The 20,807-nt window shown below is 51.7% G+C and overlaps 5 protein-coding genes across 5 annotated transcripts; 1 reads left to right on the plus strand and 4 right to left on the minus strand.

Annotated features, from left to right (window-relative positions):
* Positions 1-3,276: 3,276 nt before the first annotated feature.
* CC1G_06364 (hypothetical protein) lies at positions 3,277-8,024 on the plus strand (the record flags this gene model as incomplete). Its single annotated transcript, XM_001836227.2, has 6 exons — positions 3,277-3,765; positions 3,813-4,549; positions 4,606-5,296; positions 5,349-6,222; positions 6,277-6,440; positions 6,492-8,024. The coding sequence occupies 6 exons, from the start codon at positions 3,277-3,279 to the stop codon at positions 8,022-8,024; spliced, it is 4,488 nt and encodes a 1,495-aa protein (XP_001836279.2).
* A 1,428-nt stretch (positions 8,025-9,452) lies between these two features.
* On the minus strand, positions 9,453-10,912 carry CC1G_06365 (hypothetical protein; the record flags this gene model as incomplete). The annotated part of the gene is made up of 4 exons (XM_001836228.2): positions 9,453-10,123; positions 10,275-10,386; positions 10,439-10,586; positions 10,896-10,912. The coding sequence occupies 4 exons, from the start codon at positions 10,910-10,912 to the stop codon at positions 9,453-9,455; spliced, it is 948 nt and encodes a 315-aa protein (XP_001836280.2).
* A 436-nt stretch (positions 10,913-11,348) lies between these two features.
* Positions 11,349-13,238, minus strand: CC1G_06366 (hypothetical protein; the record flags this gene model as incomplete). Its single annotated transcript, XM_001836229.2, has 7 exons — positions 11,349-11,357; positions 11,407-11,542; positions 11,760-11,860; positions 11,922-11,942; positions 12,154-12,601; positions 12,656-13,151; positions 13,211-13,238. 7 exons carry the CDS (start codon positions 13,236-13,238, stop codon positions 11,349-11,351), a joined length of 1,239 nt encoding a protein of 412 aa, XP_001836281.2.
* Positions 13,239-13,834: 596 nt separating this feature from the next.
* Positions 13,835-15,519, minus strand: CC1G_06367 (hypothetical protein; the record flags this gene model as incomplete). Its single annotated transcript, XM_001836230.2, has 10 exons — positions 13,835-13,889; positions 13,948-14,258; positions 14,318-14,419; positions 14,472-14,564; positions 14,621-14,680; positions 14,740-14,850; positions 14,905-15,039; positions 15,109-15,186; positions 15,247-15,324; positions 15,391-15,519. 10 exons carry the CDS (start codon positions 15,517-15,519, stop codon positions 13,835-13,837), a joined length of 1,152 nt encoding a protein of 383 aa, XP_001836282.2.
* Positions 15,520-16,074: 555 nt separating this feature from the next.
* Positions 16,075-18,809, minus strand: CC1G_06368 (hypothetical protein; the record flags this gene model as incomplete). Its single annotated transcript, XM_001836231.1, has 3 exons — positions 16,075-16,536; positions 16,589-18,633; positions 18,683-18,809. The coding sequence occupies 3 exons, from the start codon at positions 18,807-18,809 to the stop codon at positions 16,075-16,077; spliced, it is 2,634 nt and encodes an 877-aa protein (XP_001836283.1).
* Between the last annotated feature and the right edge of the window lie 1,998 nt (positions 18,810-20,807).

Genomic DNA, 20,807 nt, shown 5'->3' on the forward strand with positions numbered 1-20,807 from the left:
ATGTGATGAATTCATGACCGCAGCCCACTACAGCCCGGCGTCTTAAACAGAGTAGCCTGAAACAGAAGTGTGATAGTGTGACAGGCTGAAGAGAGGTGAAGTGCAAGTGTAGATTTCCTTGTTCTGAGGATGTGAATTGGGGACACGAGGGAAAGGTGTACTGGCTAGATCATAGATGGCCATGCTACAGGTTTGACAGGTTGGAGATTCTGATACTGATAAGGTTCCGGAAAGGCATACTCGGATGTCGGCATCGATTCGGAAGTATAAAGCCAATTGTCCCGGCGTTCATTGGCTGCAAAATCAAGAAAAAAATAGGAGAGCATTGGCAATTTGCATCAATGGGCGATGATTCCGAGGTTTCACGGGCAAAGATGGATATTTCCCAGTAGGCAGGCCTTTCCAATGCCATTGTTGGCGGCGCAGGCTGATTCTCCGCGAGAGCGACCCTCGATGACGAGACACTGTACACTGAGTTCCACGGGCAGGCCTTCAACGTTGGAGTAGTCGACGTCAATGTGTAGGGGTCATGGATTTTTTTTTTTTCGCTTTCAGTCGTCCAGAAGCAGTACAGATGCCGAGCGAAGTAGACCACCTCGGCTACCTCAGGGAGTACTTACTTGGGCCAGGACACAGCAGTGCCGACGGCAATCACAATACCATCGCTCTCCGAACGTGCCGAAGTTGGTGGAATAGGGGTGCGAACCCCCTGCCCCAACCTTCTTCGCCCGGTAAGGTTCTCCACCTTGCCTCCAGCTCCTTTAAATCCAAACCTTAAGTTATTCCATTTCCTCCATCGTACATCCACGAATCTCCCGATCGATCCGATTTAACTAGTCCTCGATTTGGCGTACCTAGTACATACAAAAGAGGGTGTCCCATTGGATATTCACTCTGGTGACTTGTCTCTTGTTCCCGTTCGCACCAAACCGAGGATCATAGGACACACCACCGGAGTTGGTTTTCTTCGCCAAGTAAGTATTGCTTTTGGTTGAGGCGCGGAGCGATCACGAGAGGCCACGAGGGGGCTGTTGAATCGTGCGCGCATGCAGTTGACGTCGTCAGCTTGAGCAACGCTCGCTCGGATCGATTGCGGGATGTGATCCCAACTCCTTATCCGTATGTACCGCGGTACCGCCCTGCCGGGAGCAACTCCATTCGATGTGCAGCATCCGCGTCAATGGAAAGACGATGCTAATGGGTGCCACTAGGAATCCTTTTGAATGTGGTAAAATGAAAGACGTTCTAATTGCTGTTGTCGTGTGGGATTCTTTTATGGACTTTGAGTGGGTTGCCTCAAGGTTGCCTGGTGCGGTTTGGCGGTCACTTCGAGTCCGCGATACGGAAAACCGCATTTGCCTCTCCATCCATCGGTAACCAGAGTGGAATTACTCCCCCAGCATTGGGTGCACTACCGCATGATCCAAATGTACAAACAGGAGTTTTCAGTGACCAACGGGACGACATCGTAAAGAGTCGACTGGTTGGGGAGAATCAAAGGATCTTGCTCGGCGCTTTATTAGCCATGAGATCGGGGGTAAGTGGAATTGGGTGAATGGGCTTTGGAGCCTTGCTCGTGACACTTGGTAGTTCCGATTCTCCGAAACTTCATCATAGCGCACATTCTCTTGGGTTACAAGATCAGCACTAGCCACCAGTGTGAGTTATTGTAATCTCATACGAGCTCGGAGCTCGTAGGTGGAACCGACGCTTGGTTATCTTCAGCACTCATCTTTGCCATAGAGGTTCAGGGTACTGTTCTCTCAAGATGTATTTTATCAACAATGTTTCCTGCTACTTGAAGGCTCGCGCGCCTCAACTGCACATATTCATTTTCGGCGTCCAGACCTGTGGACATGGCATGGCGGTTAATGCATACGACACGGCGCGGAAAATGTCAGTTGCCAAAGGGCCCACTAGCATTCCTTTGAAATCGAAGTGCAGTGCGCATTGTTCATTACTTTGAAGGATTCGTGTATGGCCCATTCAGTGATAATATCACAGCGCCCTCAGACGTTCGAGCCTGCCCTCGAATGTGATACGTATGTATGGAAGCGACTGAAGCAACTGGGAATTATATTCAGAAAAATCTAGGCGGAAAAGGTCGATGCGATCGTGTGCCTGGATTCGAGTTTTCGGTCGTCACCTCAATAGGGCCTCCCTCATTTCGAAGGAAAAGGCAGGGTGCAATTCTACTTGCATCCCACTGACGAAGGGCTCAGCGAGGGAGGTGGCGGACAAGGAGCAAGTCGGTAATTGGTCCCGATTGGATAACTTGGTCCTGCACGATAAGATTTGGGAACAAATCCAGCATCCAGGTAGTTTACCCAAGTAACGAATATGGAGCCGATATATTGATCTCCGTTAGACGAATGTCCGGGGTGTGTGTTTGAAGATGAGCGGCAGTGTTCGAGAGAAGAGTCAACCAGAGCAGGCGAGTATGACTTGTTTGGTGGCAACTGGACAGTGGGAGCGGCGTTGTCTGGAAATGTTGGTTGCGTTGGTATCGTCGCAGAAACGATCTGCGCTTGCGACGATATCAAATTCCAGTTAGGACCGACGGATTAGCAGTACAGGGCAGGAGGAGTTCCCGCGGCGGTGGTTGGGAAGCTGTATCAAATGATGAGCAGGTACGAAAAGGGAATCGCTGGGTGTCTTCATCGTGGGCCCTTTCCCTTTTACTTTGTGCTTCGTGTGCCCGGGAGGTGCCGAAAGCAGGAGAATTGGACATGGGGAGCGACGTAAAACAAGAGTATCTGATTTTCGCACAGGACAACCCGGGCAAAGCAAGCCATGGCCCACGGGGTGCAGAATCCGCTGTATGAGGGTGGCAGAGAGGTAGACACATCCGAAGAAGGCCCGGAAAGTAGGAGGGACAGGGTTGGAATTGAAAAAAAAAAAAAAAAAAAAAAAAGAGAGTTGTGGAGGACGATATTTGCAGAAAGATTAGAATAATGGGTAGACTAGAAGAATGGAAGGAATTGAAGCAAAGACTCGTTGGTCTCGAAGATTCAAAAAATTGATGCCAAAACAACTGAAGCAAACAGTCAGCCCAAACAGAGTTCTCCCAGGACGATCATTCTCCTTCCTCCGCTCGACGTTGCTCCCGGCCAAGTGCTCCCCTCTTCCTCATCGTCCTCAACGTCGAACTGACCTCGAACCACACCGCCGTCGTCGTTCGACTCGTCCCAGTCGCCACTCAATCGCGCTCCCGCCCTGCGCGGCACACCAAGCGCCCTCTCTATCCCCACGCACCGACCACCTAGCGAGCGGATAATGGCCGATCGTCCTCCTCAGGGCTACCCTCTTCTACCACCCGGCTTCAACGGTATCAACCCAGCGAGTACCGTTCTCCAGGCCCAGCAACAGTACCAGCAGCAACAACAGCAGCAACAGCAGCACCCTCAGCATCAGGGCGACTCGCACCCCGGCCCATCGTTTCCCGCCGCCATCTGGCAGCAACAGATGTCCCAGCAGCAATTTCGCCCTCGCAGCGGCGCTGGAATGACCCCACAGCAGGCCCAGGTTGGTCCATCTTTACCGTCGTCGCTTCTCAGTTTAGCTAGGACACAGGCGTCCTCTGGAGGCTCCGCTTCGCACACCTTCCCACCATTGTCCCCCTCAATCGCACGGCTGCCTCCATTTTTCTTCTTCACTTGCCTCCTTTCGTACTTCAGTCCTTGCCACAGTGCGATCGCGCACGGCTCTCAGAGCCCCTCGGCTCAATTCGCTGCTATGCTTATCAATGATTCGTCCCATCGTCTCGTACAACATCATCAGCTTCCATACTGATTCTCCTTCCTCTCCTCTAGCAAATGAACGACCTCATGAGGAGCCAAAACATGGCTCGTGTGGCTAGCGGGCAGCAGCAAGGAATGTCGTTTCCGATGGGTGTCGGCATGCCAAATATGGGGGGACAACAGCCGTTTCATGACCAGCCATCAAACCAGCCTAATATGCCAGGTGGCGCGTTTGGGGGAATGCCCAACGCCATGACCCAAGCGGCCCTTCAGCAGCGCATGCAAAACCAACCTGGTGCACTCCGCAACTTTGAGGCCATGATGCAACACAATCTCCGGCTCGGTCCTGGGCAGCAGTTAAGCCAACGCCCCGATCAACAACAGCAGCAACCATCGCAACAACCACCCTTTGTGAACTCGAGCGTCAATCACCCTGGCCCAAGCGACATATTCTCCTCGCCCGCCATGTCCAATGAAGCCATTCGCCGACCATCGCCCTCCCATTCGTCCAACATGATGCCTGTCATGTCGTCGAACATTGTGAACGGAGGGCCCATGAACCAGCAACCTCAACCACGCCGCGTTCTGTCCAATAGTGAGCTCAATGAGCGTGCAAATCAGCTTAGGCACATGATACAGAACGGTGAAAATGCCATCAACTCTATCAACATGCAGTCTCAAATGCGCGGTCAACCCCTCACTCCCGAATTACAACAACGAGTCAAACAGCTCACGGAGGACGTTATGGTGAAGAAAGGCTACCTGCAAAGAATAGTCGCGACTTTATCCGGACAAAATCCGCAAGGCCTGTGAGTTTATTCGAGGTCTGCTTTCACATAAAAGAGTCATTAATTCGAGAAATTAGGCCGCAACAGGGCGGTGGCGGAGGTGCGGGCCCTTCAGGGAGCCCCTGGATGCACCCTCCCAATCAACCTCAAGGATTTGACAGCCCAGGTTCCGTTGGGCGACCAGGTCCAGGACCCAGCACGCCTGTGCAGCACCAGCAATCCCCTCACCCTCCGGGCATTCAAGGTAGCCCGTCGATAGGAAAGCCACAAGGAACTGGTAACCATATGCCGAACCAGGCCACACTCCCTCAGCGGACCGACTCAGTACAACCCGGTGCTTCTCAGGGCCCACAGCCACCCCAACTCCCCCAACAGCAACAGCAGCAGCTACAACAAGGGGACGCCTCTGCCAGTGGTGCTGGGCCTTTTCAGCTTGGTCCTATGGGTGCAAACACGAATGGTCAACATCCCTTCCAACCCCAACCAAACGGCAATAATGGTCCCGGCCCAGGGATGCAGCAGGGTGGTCCTAGCGGAATCGCCTCTCAGGCGGGACCCATTGGTTTGGGTGACATGCAAAATGTGACCGGGATTGCACAACTTGTCGCTAACATTCCGCCGATGGACCGGTTGAAGTTTGAACAAACGTACAGAAATTTCTGTCAGAAGAAGAATATAAATCCCAGCATGCAGACCCAGATCGAGAATAAACCAATCGACCTACATCTTCTCCACGCCTCTGTCATGCACGAGGGTGGTGCTGCAAAGGTACGCAGCGCAGTAGTGTTCTCCCATTCGCTGTCTGACTTCAATTATTTAGGTGGACCAGCGCGGGTCATGGGACGTCATCGGCGGTCGGCTGGGCTTCGTGCAATTCCCTGGGAACGATACGGAACCGTCGAAGTCAGGCCCCATGGTCGCTCACCAGATTTCGAGGATTTACAAGGAATATCTGCAAAGTTTCGACACTTTCTATCTTGCTTCTGCTCTTGATTCTCGCAACAAGGCTGGAGCAGGGCCCCAATTCCCGAACCCCGCGCTTGTGGCTGCAGCGATCACCGGTAATAACCAGATAACCAAAAGTGCTATTCCAAGCGCTCTGGCGGCAGGTGCTGCGCAACTGAGACTCAGTGCAGCCCAGATGACGCAACTCATGGCCTACGCGAACCGATCCTCGGCCGAGCTCAAGAGCATTGGACTCCCCGACCATGTCTTGCAGTATATTGAAAATAATCGAATTCTCCTTCAGCGCGCGTATAACGAGCAAGACAATCGTTCTCGCAATGGACAGGCCCTTGGAATGATGGGGAACGGGGGCCAGGCCCCGCCGATGAACGCAGACCAACCTCAACAGAACGGCTCTCAGGGCGGCCTACCAGCGAACGGAATGGGACCGCCGGGCATTCAGCCGCCCTCGTTTGGTCCTATGGCTGTTGGACAGAGCCAAATGCCCGACAGAAGGATCATGACGTCGTCGCTCAGCCAGGGCGGTATGCCAAATCCTGGCGGTAATTTCATGGAGCGACCGCAAGGCCCGCAGATGATTCCTCCGCCACCTCTTCCGCAGATGCAACCGGCTGGCCAGCAGCTCGGACCGATGGTAGCCCTTTCTAATGCTGGACGTCCTAATCAGGAGCACCTGCGCCTGGCAATGGCCTATGTTAACAAGGCTAAAAACGAGTTTACGTCGACAAGTAAGGAGTGCTTTAATCTGGAAGTGTGCGCTTATTGATCTCATGCTTTCGTAGCCCTGCCCGCGATGCCTCATCGCGATATTCCACCCGACCAACGCGCTCAATATAATCAACTTCTAGAACAACTCTTCCGGTATACCTCGGAAAATGAGCCCAACCTACCCATGTGCTTCGTTTTGGTGAAGGATGAGAATGCCATAAAGCGGATGGTTGCCATTGTAAGTGCTTTTTTGTTCCTTTCCGAAGACTTGTTGATTCTCCTTCTATAGACGTGCACCGTGGCCTATCAACGTCACCTCGTGAGCTCTGGGCAGCATCGCACTGTTCTAACGATAGACTCTTTACGAGGAATGCTTCAAGAAGTCGCGAGGTTTCAAGAAGTCTTCCAAAACGCCTTACGCAATGTGCAGCAAAACTCTGCGCAACAGCAGCATATTCAGCGAGCTCCCCAGCATCCGATGCTCCAGAACCAACAGATGCTCCATATGCAGCATGGCCCATCGCCTATGAACATGTCATCTCCAGCTTCTCATCCTGGACCAGATATGCCGCGAAACCAAATGCCTAATATCCAACCTTCTCCACCGAATATCCCTCCTCCTCCAGCCGCTCAGCAACACACTCCTCAACTTTCCTCCCAGTCGCTTCGCCTTCAAAACCCTCCAGCCCGTCGCACCCAGAAGCCCGCCAACGCAGCCACTCCCACAGCCGGCATCTCGAGCCCTTCTCCAGCTCCAATGACTGCCTCCACCCCAACCCACAGCGCGGCAACGCCAAGTGCTGTCACAGGTTCACCGCAACTGCCCAAGTCTCCCAAGGTGAAAATACCTGCTACTAAGAAGCCTGCCGGTCAGACGCGCCGTCGCCCTTCAACTTCCACCAACAAAGGAGCAACTTCTTCCCCCTCAGTCCCTAACGCACCGACGCCGCAGTCCCATGCTTCCCCGGAAACCGCTTCCACACCTACACAAAGCAGTTCGAGTAAACGCCCAAGAGATGACGAGGGCAGCAATGTGAATGGGCCAAGCCCGGGACCTTCTGGCGATTCGGAAGTGGCGAACGGACCTTCTCCTCCTAAGCGCGTCAAGAGGGACGAAATGACACCTTCTGCATCCTCCTCCACATCGTCTACTCAAGCAACTGTACCGCAACCACCGCCTGAAAAGCCGATTGAACCGGCAAAGAAGGCTCCTGAGGTTGCATCTGAAGCCCCGAACGCGACTGAAGAGAGCAGCGCCAATTTCCTCGATCAGATGACGGAACTCATCAAACTTGCTGCGGGACAAAATGAGGGGCAGGAAAGTGTAATGCCAGACATCTCAGAGACGTTGGAGATGCTACTGAAGGGCTACAATCCTGATGGGGAGAGTAGTAATGGATTTGGGTCCGACTTCAATGCTGGTGGTTCAGGATCAGGCAACACTCAAAAGGAGAGCTCGCCCGGACCTAGCCTCTCGTTCGACGAGATCTTCGACTTTTCAACCATGCCGGACGAAGAAGACTCAAAGGATACCCCGGATCTCGTTCAGTCCTCGACAAATCCAAGCCCCGAATCCAACGCCTCTGAAACGGATCCAGGGCATACCGGTGGTTCTGGCGGAATGGTACAAGGAGATGGGGCAGGTGGTTCGGGTGCTGCAGGAGTCAAACTCGAACCCAAGACGGAATCTTCATCGGATGTACTACCTGCTGGATTATGGAAAGAGATGGATGGAGGAGAGGCAGCCTACTATCAGTCTTCAGAGTGGAAGTGGGATGGACATATGCCAGACCTCGATCAACCCTGGGCCATTTTCAATTGAACATTGGATTTTTTGCTTTCCTTTTCTAATGTATCTCGCTTTTCTTTCCCTTTCTTCGAGGTTCGTTTCGTTTATTTTATTGCTGTCCTATGTTGCTTTTTCTCTTCGCTTTTCCTTCGCTTTATCTGTCTTTATTCATTATTCCCCTTTCAGCCATAACGTTGCGTTTCGTTCCCAAAAGTTTCCTTAACTTCGACGTTAACGTCATGTTGGTGTCCTTTTCCCCTCTTATTAAAGCACCTTCCCTAATTTTACCACCAGTCACTCCGTCCAATCTTAGTAGGCTATCTTCTTTCTTTATTTCCGCTATATCTTCTGGAACAGCAACACCTCAAGCCACGACCAAGACCCAAGATTCTTCCCATGTCCCCTTTTTTGCTTATTCGGTTCGGCAGTGTCACAGATTCTCTTACCCCTTCAACCTTTCTATTTCTTTCTTTATTTGCTCTTCTTTCTGTCCCTCTCGTTGAATGTCTCGAATCTCTGTGCTACACTTAAACTGCTGTGTTGTATTTGTTACATACGTATACTCTCCGTGTCCACGATCTCGATTATTTTTGTTGTACTCTTTGTCTCTGCTATCGATCTCTCTTTCTCCTTGGCTTTTCAGAATGGGATAAAGGGATGCCAATCCGGATGCCGGACCAGGTACGAGGGCCAGACGACGATTCGGAGAGCTTACAAAGTCATCAATTAGCAGTAGTGTGGGCGATGCACGACGTATGGGAGAGACAACGTTAACGCGTTGAGAGTAGGACAATGTGTCGTGTCCATACCCCTCGATCCATCTGGGTTTATACAAACAGGGGGCCCGCGGTCCTCACTGGCGACCGACGGTATTGCTTAAATTTATCTGCTTTAAGGCATCGCCAGACATCATCCAGACCCTCCAACGCGTTGATCACAGGTGCAGTCAGCCTGGTCGTCATACCCCTGCTTCCGTCTTGCCTCCAATAGACCAGGAAAACCCCAGAAAGTGTGGCTGAAGTGTAAAGTCCGAGCCAACATGCAGTTTGAGCAGGAAATGCGAGCTAGCGGGGCGAAGGAGACATACTACTCTTCGTGAATCTCAGGACACCTCGCTTGAGAGACCTCATGTCCACAGTACCAGTGGCGAAAGTGATATCATCTCTTGGTTACCATTTGTGCCTTCATCACTGACCCAGGCTATGTACGTGCCGCCAGGCATGTGTGGTCTCCCGGGGACTCCCACATTTGTCCACGTCTTGGTTCTAACGTGCCGGCGCTTAATCGTCTCAACCGGGGAGGCCCAGCAACAGGAATGTACAAATGGATAGACTCCGACGAGGGCTCACTAGGCGATTGTGTCGTTCGGTACTAGAGACAAGCATAACATTCAGTCAATACACACAAGGACACCGCAAGGGACTAGTTATCCAGGTATATACCACTGCTTCGGCTGCTTCATTATTCCTTCGAAATACCGCTGACCTCAATCCCGTTCCTTCCGTTCTTCGTGGCTGTGGTAGTGGTGTGCGCACTCCCAGAAGATCCGAGTGATTGTCGAGATCGACTCGCCGTATTTTGAAGTATGCGGGCTTTGAGAGAGTTCAACGAATCTGCCTTGGGCTTGGATGATGCCGACGATGGGCGAGAAGACCCCATCAGTGAGGACGACGATATGCGTGACAGGGAGGAAGAAAAGGATGACCTAGACGACGAGGAAGGGGAGAGTAATGATGTTGAAGAGGAGCTGGGAAGACCGTCCACGGTGAGTCTCCTCCTCTTAACATCTCCAGCTTTCCTCTCTTCCAGCTCCCGTTTGGCCTTGGTCCACAAAGCTTTGGCGTCTTCTTTCATCTCGTTGTTATCGTCTAACAACTTGAGCTCTTCTGGCAGCCCGTACTGGCCTTTCAGCGAGTCGTCAGCCTTTCTCTTTTCTTTTTCGATCTTCTTTTCCTCGCGAAACCGTCTACGGACTTTCGAGGAGAGGGTATAAGGGTCGGCATTGTAGCGGTCCGATACAGTTTGGAGTGCCTCTATTCGTGGCTTCTGGACTTCGTTGATGAGCTTCTCGGTGGTAGTGGTCTTTTCAAGAGCGGCGAGCGGGTCAAGTGGGACGCCTTCCTTGTCCGTGTCTAGATCCGTTGAACGTGTGCAAGGAGGACAGTTGGGGAAAGGTTTGAGCGCATAAGAAGGAAGCCAGAGAATTCACAGACGTGGCGTGGGGCCGTGACAATACGCAGAGTACCCGACGAGAACACGCAATAAGTGGTTAGCGCGACAAACGAAAAACGGTATGGAATGTGTACTGGCCATGTATTGCGAAACCTCCGTGCTCTTCTGGGTCCCAATCTTCTTCTTTTCGTCTTGCTCCTGAGGTCACAACATAACGTGTGTTCTAAAACCAAAAGTCATATCAGCCATGAGGATACAGCATCATGAGATCCTACCTTGGGATCCGTCTGAATCTCAAACCACCCGTCACACAGATGGCATTTACATCGAAAGGAGTAAATTGGAGTCGAGTAGTAGTTGCCAATTTTCTTCTTCTCGGCGTTGTATCGGACGCCCATGCCAATGTGGTTGTTGCATGTTCCGCTGGGGATCGAAATAAGTACCCTTGGATGAGCAGAGGCGGAGCAAGGTAGGATACAGACCACCAGATGTTGAAAGGTAATTCAAAGCGTGTTATGAGAATACCCTGGTCAAGTTTTCGGGCTCTGTCGCCAAGTGCATGGGTCCCTATGTCGTCGAAAGCAGTCAGCTGCTGGATTGGACATAACTAGCGGGATCCCCTCACCTCTGTATTTGTTCAGGCTGCCCTTTGAAGGGTCCCAGTCAGGAGGATAATACCTGAATGGCTATCATTAATCCTGAAACGGAACCATACGCCTTTATAAGACGAACTTGTTGAATCCTTGCATTTCGAGGCAAGTTAATTGTGGTGGTCAATGAGCAACAGACGTTGGCTTGGCGTGCATCATATTTTGATCGCAATCTGCCGCCTTATTTAAATGAGTCGCCTCTATCAGGGGCCAGGTGTCCTGGAGTCCTCCCACCACCCAGCTGAACGGCCTTGAATATTCCAGACTGCGGCTAAAAGAGATGCTAAAAAATGTATAATGGGTGACTTCCTTCACCCATATGACAAAGTGACTCTCAGGGAGTTCCTTTCGCCAACTTGAAAGTCTTCATGTTACGACTCGGTTGTGCTTGTTGTGATTTCCTTCGGAGGCCTCCTTCACACGACCGAGAGAGAATTGGTATCTCCTCTGGGTTATTATGCTATCCACCACTTTTCCGCCACGCTAGAAAATATATACAAGGTGGCGCAGGTTCGCCGAAGTAGTTCGTGTGAGATTAATCATACTAAGCATAAGCACATGGAATAAGAAAAGTCTCTGGGATCAGAACGTACAAGTAAGATATCCAGGATAGAAGTGCTGCACAAGCCATACATTGCAACGGTGAATTTGACTTGTGTGTCTGAACCTGGAAAGCCCCTATCAAGATGACAACCCGAGCTGAAATTGACGGAGAAAAAAGGGTGTTGCCTGTTGGAAGGCACGAAGCGAGTTAAGAAAGCGGGGTCCTATCGAGTAGGCTAGGATGAGAGTGGGGCACGGCAGAAGCCTGGCTGTCCCCCCGGTTATTGGCCCCAAGTTCTGGCAATGGTGTCGAGCTTGCCGTTGTATCATCCTGAAATTCCGGAGATCCTGGCGGGATTGGCCAAGGAAGCGGGGTGGCAAGAAGCCCCGCCGTGACGCCCACCTCAGGATGATTATGTGAACTACTGTCTGGGCCCGACTTCTCAGGATCTTGATGAAGGGCAATGCTAGCAGGATTGTTCCAGTGCGCTTCACAGTAGTTGGCTATCACAGTCCTCAGCAAAGAACACATCCACACATCAAGCGCTGGAAGGCGAGCACGCACCTTCAGGAGAAGACCACTTTTCTATGTAGGTTGCGATAAACATGAAAACGGTCCACATTGTTGCAAACATCGAAAAGGTGCCCGCCATGACCGCGACAAAAATGAACCCTGGTGATTTCAGCCTTTGCGCTTTGCATTCGAAGGTGCCTTCGAATATCGCTGGGGTCGAGAATGATCCCCTCGGAGGTAGGACCATTGTCGTTGTGTCGTTCCACGCCATGTTCATGCTCACCTTTGCTGATTGGCTTACTCGATACTCTAATCCGGATGACGTAGATCCAAGGCCAGATCCGAGGTCTGGGTGTGCGAAGTCGTGTACCAACGTATCTGGTCCAACCCAAGGTTTTGCGAGGAAGTTCCGCTGTTCGAAATTACCAAGGTCCAACCTAGTGGCATAGTGAAGTAGCCAAAACATGTTGAAGAGCGGGTTGTAGAACGTCGCATTTGCTAGTTCTCGTAGGTTCGATGGGAGGCCAAAACCCGTGTTCGTGACCTGGTTCATCGCGAACAGCTCCAATTCCGGGACTTCATCCACCTGGTCCGTATAGTTGTTGTGTAGGAGCCAAAGGGGACGTTGCTTAGCCCTTGCCTTGGCGGTGATGGCGAATGGGGATGTGAAGTTGGAAGCGTGGTAGGTTGTATTGGCGATGTCGATGATGTCAAAAAAGGCGCTCGTGAACCTGGGTGACATACGCGAGTCAGCGGGCAGAATAATGCAATCGAGGAAGGCTCACAGAGATTGAAAGGAGTACTGGTGGCCCACCGGGGACTGGTCATGAATGTCTATTATTATCAGTGGTACAAATTCCATCTGCAAGGAGGTAGTGGCAATCAAACTCGTCAAGGCCCCGGCTTTACGCCTTCGTTCATGTTCAGCAAGAGAGAAGATCTTATCGGCGTGACAGTGTATCTCCATCTCCGCTTCGAGCTTGTGGGTTCGCAGGTCCCAAGTGAGGGTAATGAATCGATTGTCGCAACTGTCGAGCTGCACCCCCTTGTAGATCAGCTCGGTCGCGTTGGGACTGGGAACGGGTATTTGCGTCACTCTCCATTCGAATAATCCGTTGTTGGTCTTCAGCGTGTCGCCCACTGATATAACGCGGGGATTGCAAGAGTACGACACCTTGCCAACGAGCGGAAGGAGTGGTTTGTTCCAGGCCGTCTTAGTGGTGTCATTGATGGGATAAGTGTTCGCAAACTCGGTGACCTCGTCGTAGCCGACCAGAGCGACTGGACAATGTATATGAACTACTAGTGCATGATCGTGATCATGGAGGCGACGAACGCACCATTGATGACGACAAGGCCCGCGATCATGAGAAGAGATAAGCCAAAGGTCAAGGGTGCTAGCACTCTTGACCGCCGAAACGTCCGGGTAACCGGGTATTCCAGAGGGAGTATGTTCAGTAGCATCGCCGCGAGAGAAGAGAGCCGCGAATAATCGAGGTTAGAGTAACACAGGTGAAAGAGAGAAAGGGTGCTCGGGATTTAAATACCCGCTGGGACACGCCACCCAATACGAGCAGGAGTGGCTTCCATATACGTTGCGTTGCGGAGGGGTTTTATTTGAGCCCCGGAATGTCCTTGATGTCCACAATGAAGGTTTGAAAGGAAAGCGAGCTAAGGTTTAGGTGGAAAGGCAGGTACCATCAATTTCGTGAAGACTCGAGACCAGTGTACACCATGTAGAAGGGGCGAAGCAAGCAGGTCTCGGGCGCTCGACGGCAGCTTAGACAAGAAGTCTGAGAGTGTAACTGCTGGAGCTAGGGAGACACAAGTAATAATATATTCAGTAGAAATACAATCATGGTGCAACCATGAGTTTGAACCAATCATAGACCAGATAGTAATGGACAAGAACGCACAGCGCAAGCGCAAAGATGAAATCCAATGGTCATAATACAGTGTCGATATCACCCGTACGGCTCTGAGCCCGAGTCAGAATCGTCTAGAAACGCGATTTCCCATCTAGGAATAGCAGCCCAGTCAGGTACATAGTCGACGTCCAACGAAAAAGGATACACACTCGACAATCAACCTCCCTCGCCCTTTCGCCCCTGATCTTGGCATCCCTCCGCCATGGAACTTCACCGTCCCGTGAATCATCTTCGTCAATTGGTAATCCACTTCCAACCAGTATTCTTCCCCGTGGATTCCCTTAACGTTGAAGAAACAGGGGACGTCGTTGAGCCTGTCAATCCAAGGAAGCCAGACATGGGCGACGAGATCGTCACCGTCCTGTTCAAAGGGGAATGTACCGGGATTCTTGGGTATAGAACGGATACTCGTGGGGCGTGTCGGTCGTTCGCTAAAGCTTGGTGCACGATCCCGTGGGTGCTAGCAAAATCATTGTGTTCAAGAAACAGCTGTAAAGGAAGTGATTTTCAGATACGCACGATGTATGGTGTCCCTTGGTGTGGTGTAAGTTGATTCGCGCTGAGTACGCTTGTCGGTCTTGATGATCGTTCACTGATTATACTGGGCTGGCTTCTAGCATGCTGCAGCAATCGGTCAATGACATACTGAGTAAAGACGTTATGTCCCACACACCAGGTAAGGGGTACCTCGAGCAGGGGAGCTTTCGTGGAACGAAGGTTCTTTGGGCGGTTTTCTTCGCACTGAGAAGCCGGATCTCTTGGTAAGCTGGGACACTGTCAGTACGTCCGGCTTGCCCTCGAAGACCACAGTTCAACATGTACCTTCGAACTTCGAGAAAGCTTTGATCCTGTGGTAAGGAAGCTGGACTTGTGCATATCGTGCTACGGTATAGTTAGACCTTGTGGCGGAAACTGCTGATACCAGTGTCGGGAAACCTCACTGTCGTAGATGCAGGGGTCTGATCCTGGTAGGGAGCCCCATAGAGACTTCCGTATCGTACACTGTTCTCATCGTCTTCAGGGACACGGGAATGTAGCGGCATCGCGTGGTTCTGAAATGAGTACGGTGAACTTGTCTGTAAATTCAAGAGTTAAGCAGAACATACCATCTCCGTCATGCCGAGGCTGGGGGAAGCACCACCATGACTTCGATTTAGAGGGATCCCTTGAAGAGGGCCATGTGGCGTCTGAGCACTACCTTGCTGGAAGTCGCCGTGGTCAGAGAAAACGTCATCTGGGTGCTGCAAATGCAACGCAAGTCAGCTGTGCGCCATTAAGCAATGTCAAGGAGTCGGAGACACCGAACGCACCGGAAGCGAGCGTCCGACGGGAGGGTCGACGTAGAAACTCTCCATGCTATTTTTGCGAGTCAGGGTTTGATCGATACCCTGACAGAGCGGGATATTACTGTGAGAATATCATGATAACAGGGCAGGGTGGTCTCGTACCCTGTGTACAGGGGTCGCGTGGGCGACGCTGGTATGGAGACTGCCAGGTCGTACACCATGGAGGAAGGGACTAGGAGCCTGTAAGGTTGCATCGAGGGAAACGTGAGGATTCCAGGGTAATTCATACTCTTTAGTCCAACTCACCATTTGCCTTGTAGCTGCATTGAATTCATGAACGGATCCAAACGGTGAAAAGTCATCCGCTACTCTGGTGTCCCGGAAACTCCCTTTCGAAACAGAGCCTGCTACAGGTGGTGGTCCGTGCAGTGCCATTGAAAGCGATTAGAATAGCACAAACTGCTGGACAAGGGCAAAGCGCGAGGGTCAAAGGATGAGAACTATAGATGAGAAATGACAATGATCGCTTCTATTATGAACCAGTACGATACCTTTTTATATCAACAAGTTAACGTCAAAGTCGGGAATGATTCAGGAAACGCGAATACAGCCCATCAACACATGTTCCCTTGTTCGAGAAAAAGAGATTAGCGCAAGAGGACCGGGCTGTCCAAAGCTGAGCGCTGAGCGCTGAGCATTGGTGGATCTTCAGACGCAAATTGTTGGGAAATCAGTATCGCAGAAATTGAGAGATATCAGACAACGCTGCTTCCAGAACTCGGTCGCTGTGGGTGGCAAGGCGAACTGTAACATGAGGCACACCGTGGGTTTCGTGGCATTGTTCTCGGCTTACAAACGGGATTGCTTCCGCTGATAAGACAAGATCGTCACGCAAGGGCGCGTATCCACTAACGATGGTACAGGCAGTACATACATACAAAACGGCGACATCGTCCAAAGTCCCATCAAACTAGCCATACAGTTCCAGTATCAATCCCAACCGCCCATCTCCGCTTCAAACTTCGCTTTCCTCAGATCCCTCCTTTCCATATCGCTCATGGCAGCCCACACCTCGATCCCGCCCAAGCTGTCAATCAACTCTTCTTCCCATTTCTCTTCTCTCTCCAGCTCTTTCTTTGTCTTTTTCTTCGGTGGGGGTGGAGGTGGTGGAGGTGGTGGAGTCCGTCTGTTTGGATGCAAAGGAGCGATCTTCGACAAAGCGGTCCTCGACGATTTAAGGTAGGGGGAATAGGCAGTCGCCCTGCTGATTCCAGGCACCCGGGCACTCGAGGCCACAGGGAAAGGCGAGTTGGGAAGGGAGTTGACACGCTTTATGAGTTCGGTCATTGGTGTCGACTTGCGAGGTGCGATCGAGGGGCGTCTGTGGAATGGCTTGGCAACTGGGGCACTCATCTCACTAGGTTTAGGGGACGAAAGAGGCTGAATGTTCTCCTAAGATTGAGTTGGCATAAAGATACGGAGTAAGCTGCGAATGTCATCATACCTTAGACAGATCAGGATGTGGTGGTTCTCGATGATCTGCCCCTTTTTTCGAGCCAGGAGTCTTGGTCAGGATGTTCCAGGCTTCACCCTCGTCCTCCTCGTCGGAAACGACAACCCCAGTCTTCCGTTTCTTCGACTGAACCTTCGACGGTGCCATGCTTTGCTCATGATCGACTCTTCCGTGTTCGTTCGCCTCGAGTCTAGCTTCGACCTCGCGGGATTTCGTCCTGTTGTCGTTCTTTTCCGCTGACGACTTGGTTACCTTCTGTCGCTTGCTTGGACTTGCTGCAGTGGAAGAGACCCCATTGCCCTGGTCGCCTTTATCATCAGGGATGGCCATTGACTTTCTCTTTTTTGCGGCCTTCGGCCTCGTTGGAGGCTCTAGATCAGTGTCCATATCGATGTCAGAGAGAGGGCTAAGGGGCCGCGAAGGAGGCCGGGGGTCTGGTGCTGGTTCTAGAGGACTGGGAATGACCGGTGCTTTGGCGGGGTCGGAAGGCGCAGAATTGGGCTGTGCCAGAGGATCTTCATCAGAGTCCTCAATGAACTCGTTGCTCTTGAATACCTCTTGAGTCTCGTTCCCTTTCTTCCCATTGGTTTCCTTGGACTTCTCTTTGGACTTCGACTTTTTCTTCTTCTTGTCCTTTCCATCCTGGACTAGCCTCATCGAGTCGTCCCCATGACCTTCTGTGATTGCGTTTGACCCTGTCCTCGACGTGATAACGACCTCCACTTGACCAGTTTTCTTCTTGGAGGATTTCTTCTTCTTGGGAGGATGATCATTTGCATCAAAATCAGGATCGTACCCGTCCTCGTCGTCCCTCGCCTTCTTGGACTTCTTTCGCTTTGGCTTGTCAGCCAGAGGGAGGTTCCCCTCGGGATGCGGGAGAGTCGGAAACATGGTCAGATCCACCACGTCCCTTTCAGCATGGCTTAGGACTTCCCGCTGGTCGACGCCCTTTGCAGTTGTTGGCAGAGATGATGATGCAGCGAAGAAAGTGGGTGGCGGGCCGTTCTTGGGGTCGATGGGAGGTAAGTCAATGTCATCGCCAAGAAGCTCATCGAAGTCTGACTGGTCTTTCTGGGAGGAACTACTCCCATTGGCAGTCGCAGCGAGCGTCTCAATCCGAGGAACGTCCAGATGTTCGCCGGCGGGAGGTTGGGATGTGAGCGGAAAGTCGGAGGGAGGGAGGGAGGATGGGATCGCAGGGTTCTGAGCGGGTTGGTTTGGGAAGGATGAAGGAATGTCGGTAACGGGAGGTCCTGGTGGGTCTGAAAGTGTTTTGTCGTCTGTGGTCGTCAATCTCTTTGCTCTAGGGCGCGGGCGAGGACGGGGAGGTTTCGTCTGCTCCAATGGGCCCGATGGCAGTAATTGGTCAGATGGCGAGTGATTTGGAGCGGAACTCCTGGCCGCTTTCTTCTTCTGTTTCTTATTGGTAAGGTTGAGCTCGTCGCCTGAATCGTCGGTCAACTCAATGACTTCGGCGGACGGGTCTGGGGCTGCTTTCGCTTTGCCCTTGGATCTCTTCGAAGCAGAAGGTTTGGCCAGGGTCGACTTTGTAGATGCGAGAATTCTCTCCTTGCCATTCCCCCCTAATTCTCTTGTGCTGTCGTGGCCAATCGCCTGCGTCGCGGTCGTTCCTCGTTGACGTGTCTTTGCTCGGTCTGCTATGCTGAGCATGTCAGGAAAATCAAAGGCAGGAGCTTCAGACGAGGTTGGTAATTCGATTTCCCTGCTGCCAGTGTTCACTATCTGATCCAAGAAATTAAATGTGGAGCGCCCGGAGGAATCCGCTGTTACAGTGGGGTCGTCGTCGGACAGCGTTTTCTTCTTCGCCTGCAGAGGCCTAGGTCTTGGTCTTGGTCTTGGTCTTGTAAGCGAAGGTGTCGTCAAGGTAGATATAGACGAGGAAACGCCGTCATTGCCATCCTGTCGCTTCGACGGAGAGCTGAAAGGGTTGATCGAAGAAACCGCCTTTGACGGTCCGGCTTGGGCGTCTACTGTCGAAAATGTTGAGATGTGCGACGTTTCCTCAATCGCCTTAGCTTTTTTCCTCGTTAGATGTCTACAGGTAAAGGGAGCTCCTATACGCACCTCGAGACGCCTGCAACTCGAGTTCCATCGAAATTTGACTCAGACTTCGACCCTCATGGCCCATGGTGGTCATCGCGAATTCGTCCTCGTTCTCGCTATCGCCAACCCAATCGCCTTCGTGTTCCATAGTATAAAGCAAGTTGTGGTTCTGCACCGTGCGGGGGCTTGTTGTTGGTGGTGGCCGTCGTGGTTGTCGTTGATCAACAGAGGCGAGCGGTGGCATTCGGTACGGAGCCGAGACGCGTGGGTCCTGGACACGTGATCGCGTCTTGCGTTTGATTTCCCATTTGGAGTGACTCTTGCCAAACTGAGCACCGTACTGGAGAGAGGGGCAAGTGGGGGTTTCGGGGCGTTGTCCATGTAACAACGGCTGCTGTACCACAGTAAAGACGAGACAAGCTCGTTGGCTGATACTAATCTGCGTCGTCTAACATGAGTCCTCGATGCCATTCAAGACAGCTGAGGTCAAATAAGTTCCCCACTGGAAAATCGGGGAGAAGCCTGACTTGGCGCGGTATACATATAAGGTAGTACAGTGACTATCCGGAGCCCCTCTGATTTCATAAGTTTCATAAGCTAGTGCGTCGCTCGAAGGTATTCTGTGTGCAAGGCCCTTAATATATATCTCAGTCAAAAAATTCTAGCTCTGGGATAACAGACCCCGAAGCAGTCGACTCTGGCACCTAAATTGACGAAACTTGCACACATGCGTCAGTGAGAGAATGGGGACGGCAGCTCATATATGCTCACAGCCTAAGATAGGGGGCCTCCCATTGGCGCAGTCTGAGGATAGCTCCGTCTTCAAACTGAATCCCTCATCTGAATGATGTTGAATGTGAATCCATAACCAAGACCTCACCTACTGGAAGATCCGTGCCATCAATTGTTGTGGTCACCTTCAGACATTGGAAAGTGTCCCTTTTAGGGTGACGTAAATTGATACTAAGAAGATTGGGATGGCCCCTGCACAAGGATGACACTCTTTTCCGGGGTGATGACCCTAGGGTCTCAAAATTTTATTCTTTATTCTTTCCTCAGATTTTCTTTCTTTTCCTTCATCTGCACAACTAGCAGCTCCCTCATGATCACGAAAGGCATCGTCGTGCTTTCTGGCCATTAAACCCCTCGCATTGTTCACAGTAGTATGATTGCATAGAAGCACCGACGGCGACGGATTATTATCTCGAGTATCTGGACTTCCCTTGGCTCCCAATAGTCACCAATCAAGGATCTCTTCAGGGGTGCATGGTCTTGTATGAAATGTATTGACAGCGACTGACGCTAAATAGAATATGCTGGGTGCCATTGTTCCCCGCATTTCACTCGGTGCCTTGGGCCTTGGGACGGCCGAAGCTTAGCCTGGTATAGGCTTACAGTACTACCCCTGCGGAGACGCCTAAGATGCCGTCAATTCCATTCATAGAGCGGGGATAAATAGCGCACATGGGTCCAACTCCTTCATCACCGTCGAGCTCGGGGGCTCGGGGATTTTGCGATCTCAATCAGCTCCAAAATGAGCTACATAAGTATATACTTCGCGGTACCTTGCCCTTGGGCCTGACGAGTCGGAGCCTGGGCATCCGATATGATACCAAGTGGGATGTCAATCTAGCCATGGATAGGCTCTCGCCCTTTCGGAAAGGCCCATTCAGGTATTCCAAGTACTGGCTACCTACAGCTTGTCGTCTCAACCACGGCTGTACAGCTCAAGTTTAACTGGATTGAAAATCCTTTACGGATGATCCCTACTGACTAATCGGTGCAGCTGGCAGCTAATATAAGTCCTTTGAACAATCCCTGGAGGCCTGAAATTGAGCACTCCCAAACATCCCGCACCCGGCACTGTAGCAGGCCCAGGCGCGGACGTGTTAAATTTCCCACCAGTGGAGATCGTCACGCGCTTGGGTAGCTATCCTCCAGCGCCAGTGATACAGTAGGCACTTATGTCAAATTTGTCAGTCAGCTCGGGCAATAACCATCTATTAATTTTTCTGATCTATTCGTATATCTATTGTGATTCGGCTTTCAATCGAGTTGCTAGAACGCAGTGTCTGCAGAGAGCGTCTAGAGGTATCATCCTCGGTATGCAGTGCACAATCGAGCTCATTAAACTGGAGGAACGTCC

Source organism: Coprinopsis cinerea, assembly GCF_000182895.1.
Source record: "Coprinopsis cinerea okayama7#130 chromosome 4 map unlocalized cont3.4, whole genome shotgun sequence".
NCBI classification, from domain to species: Eukaryota; Fungi; Basidiomycota; class Agaricomycetes; order Agaricales; family Psathyrellaceae; genus Coprinopsis; species Coprinopsis cinerea.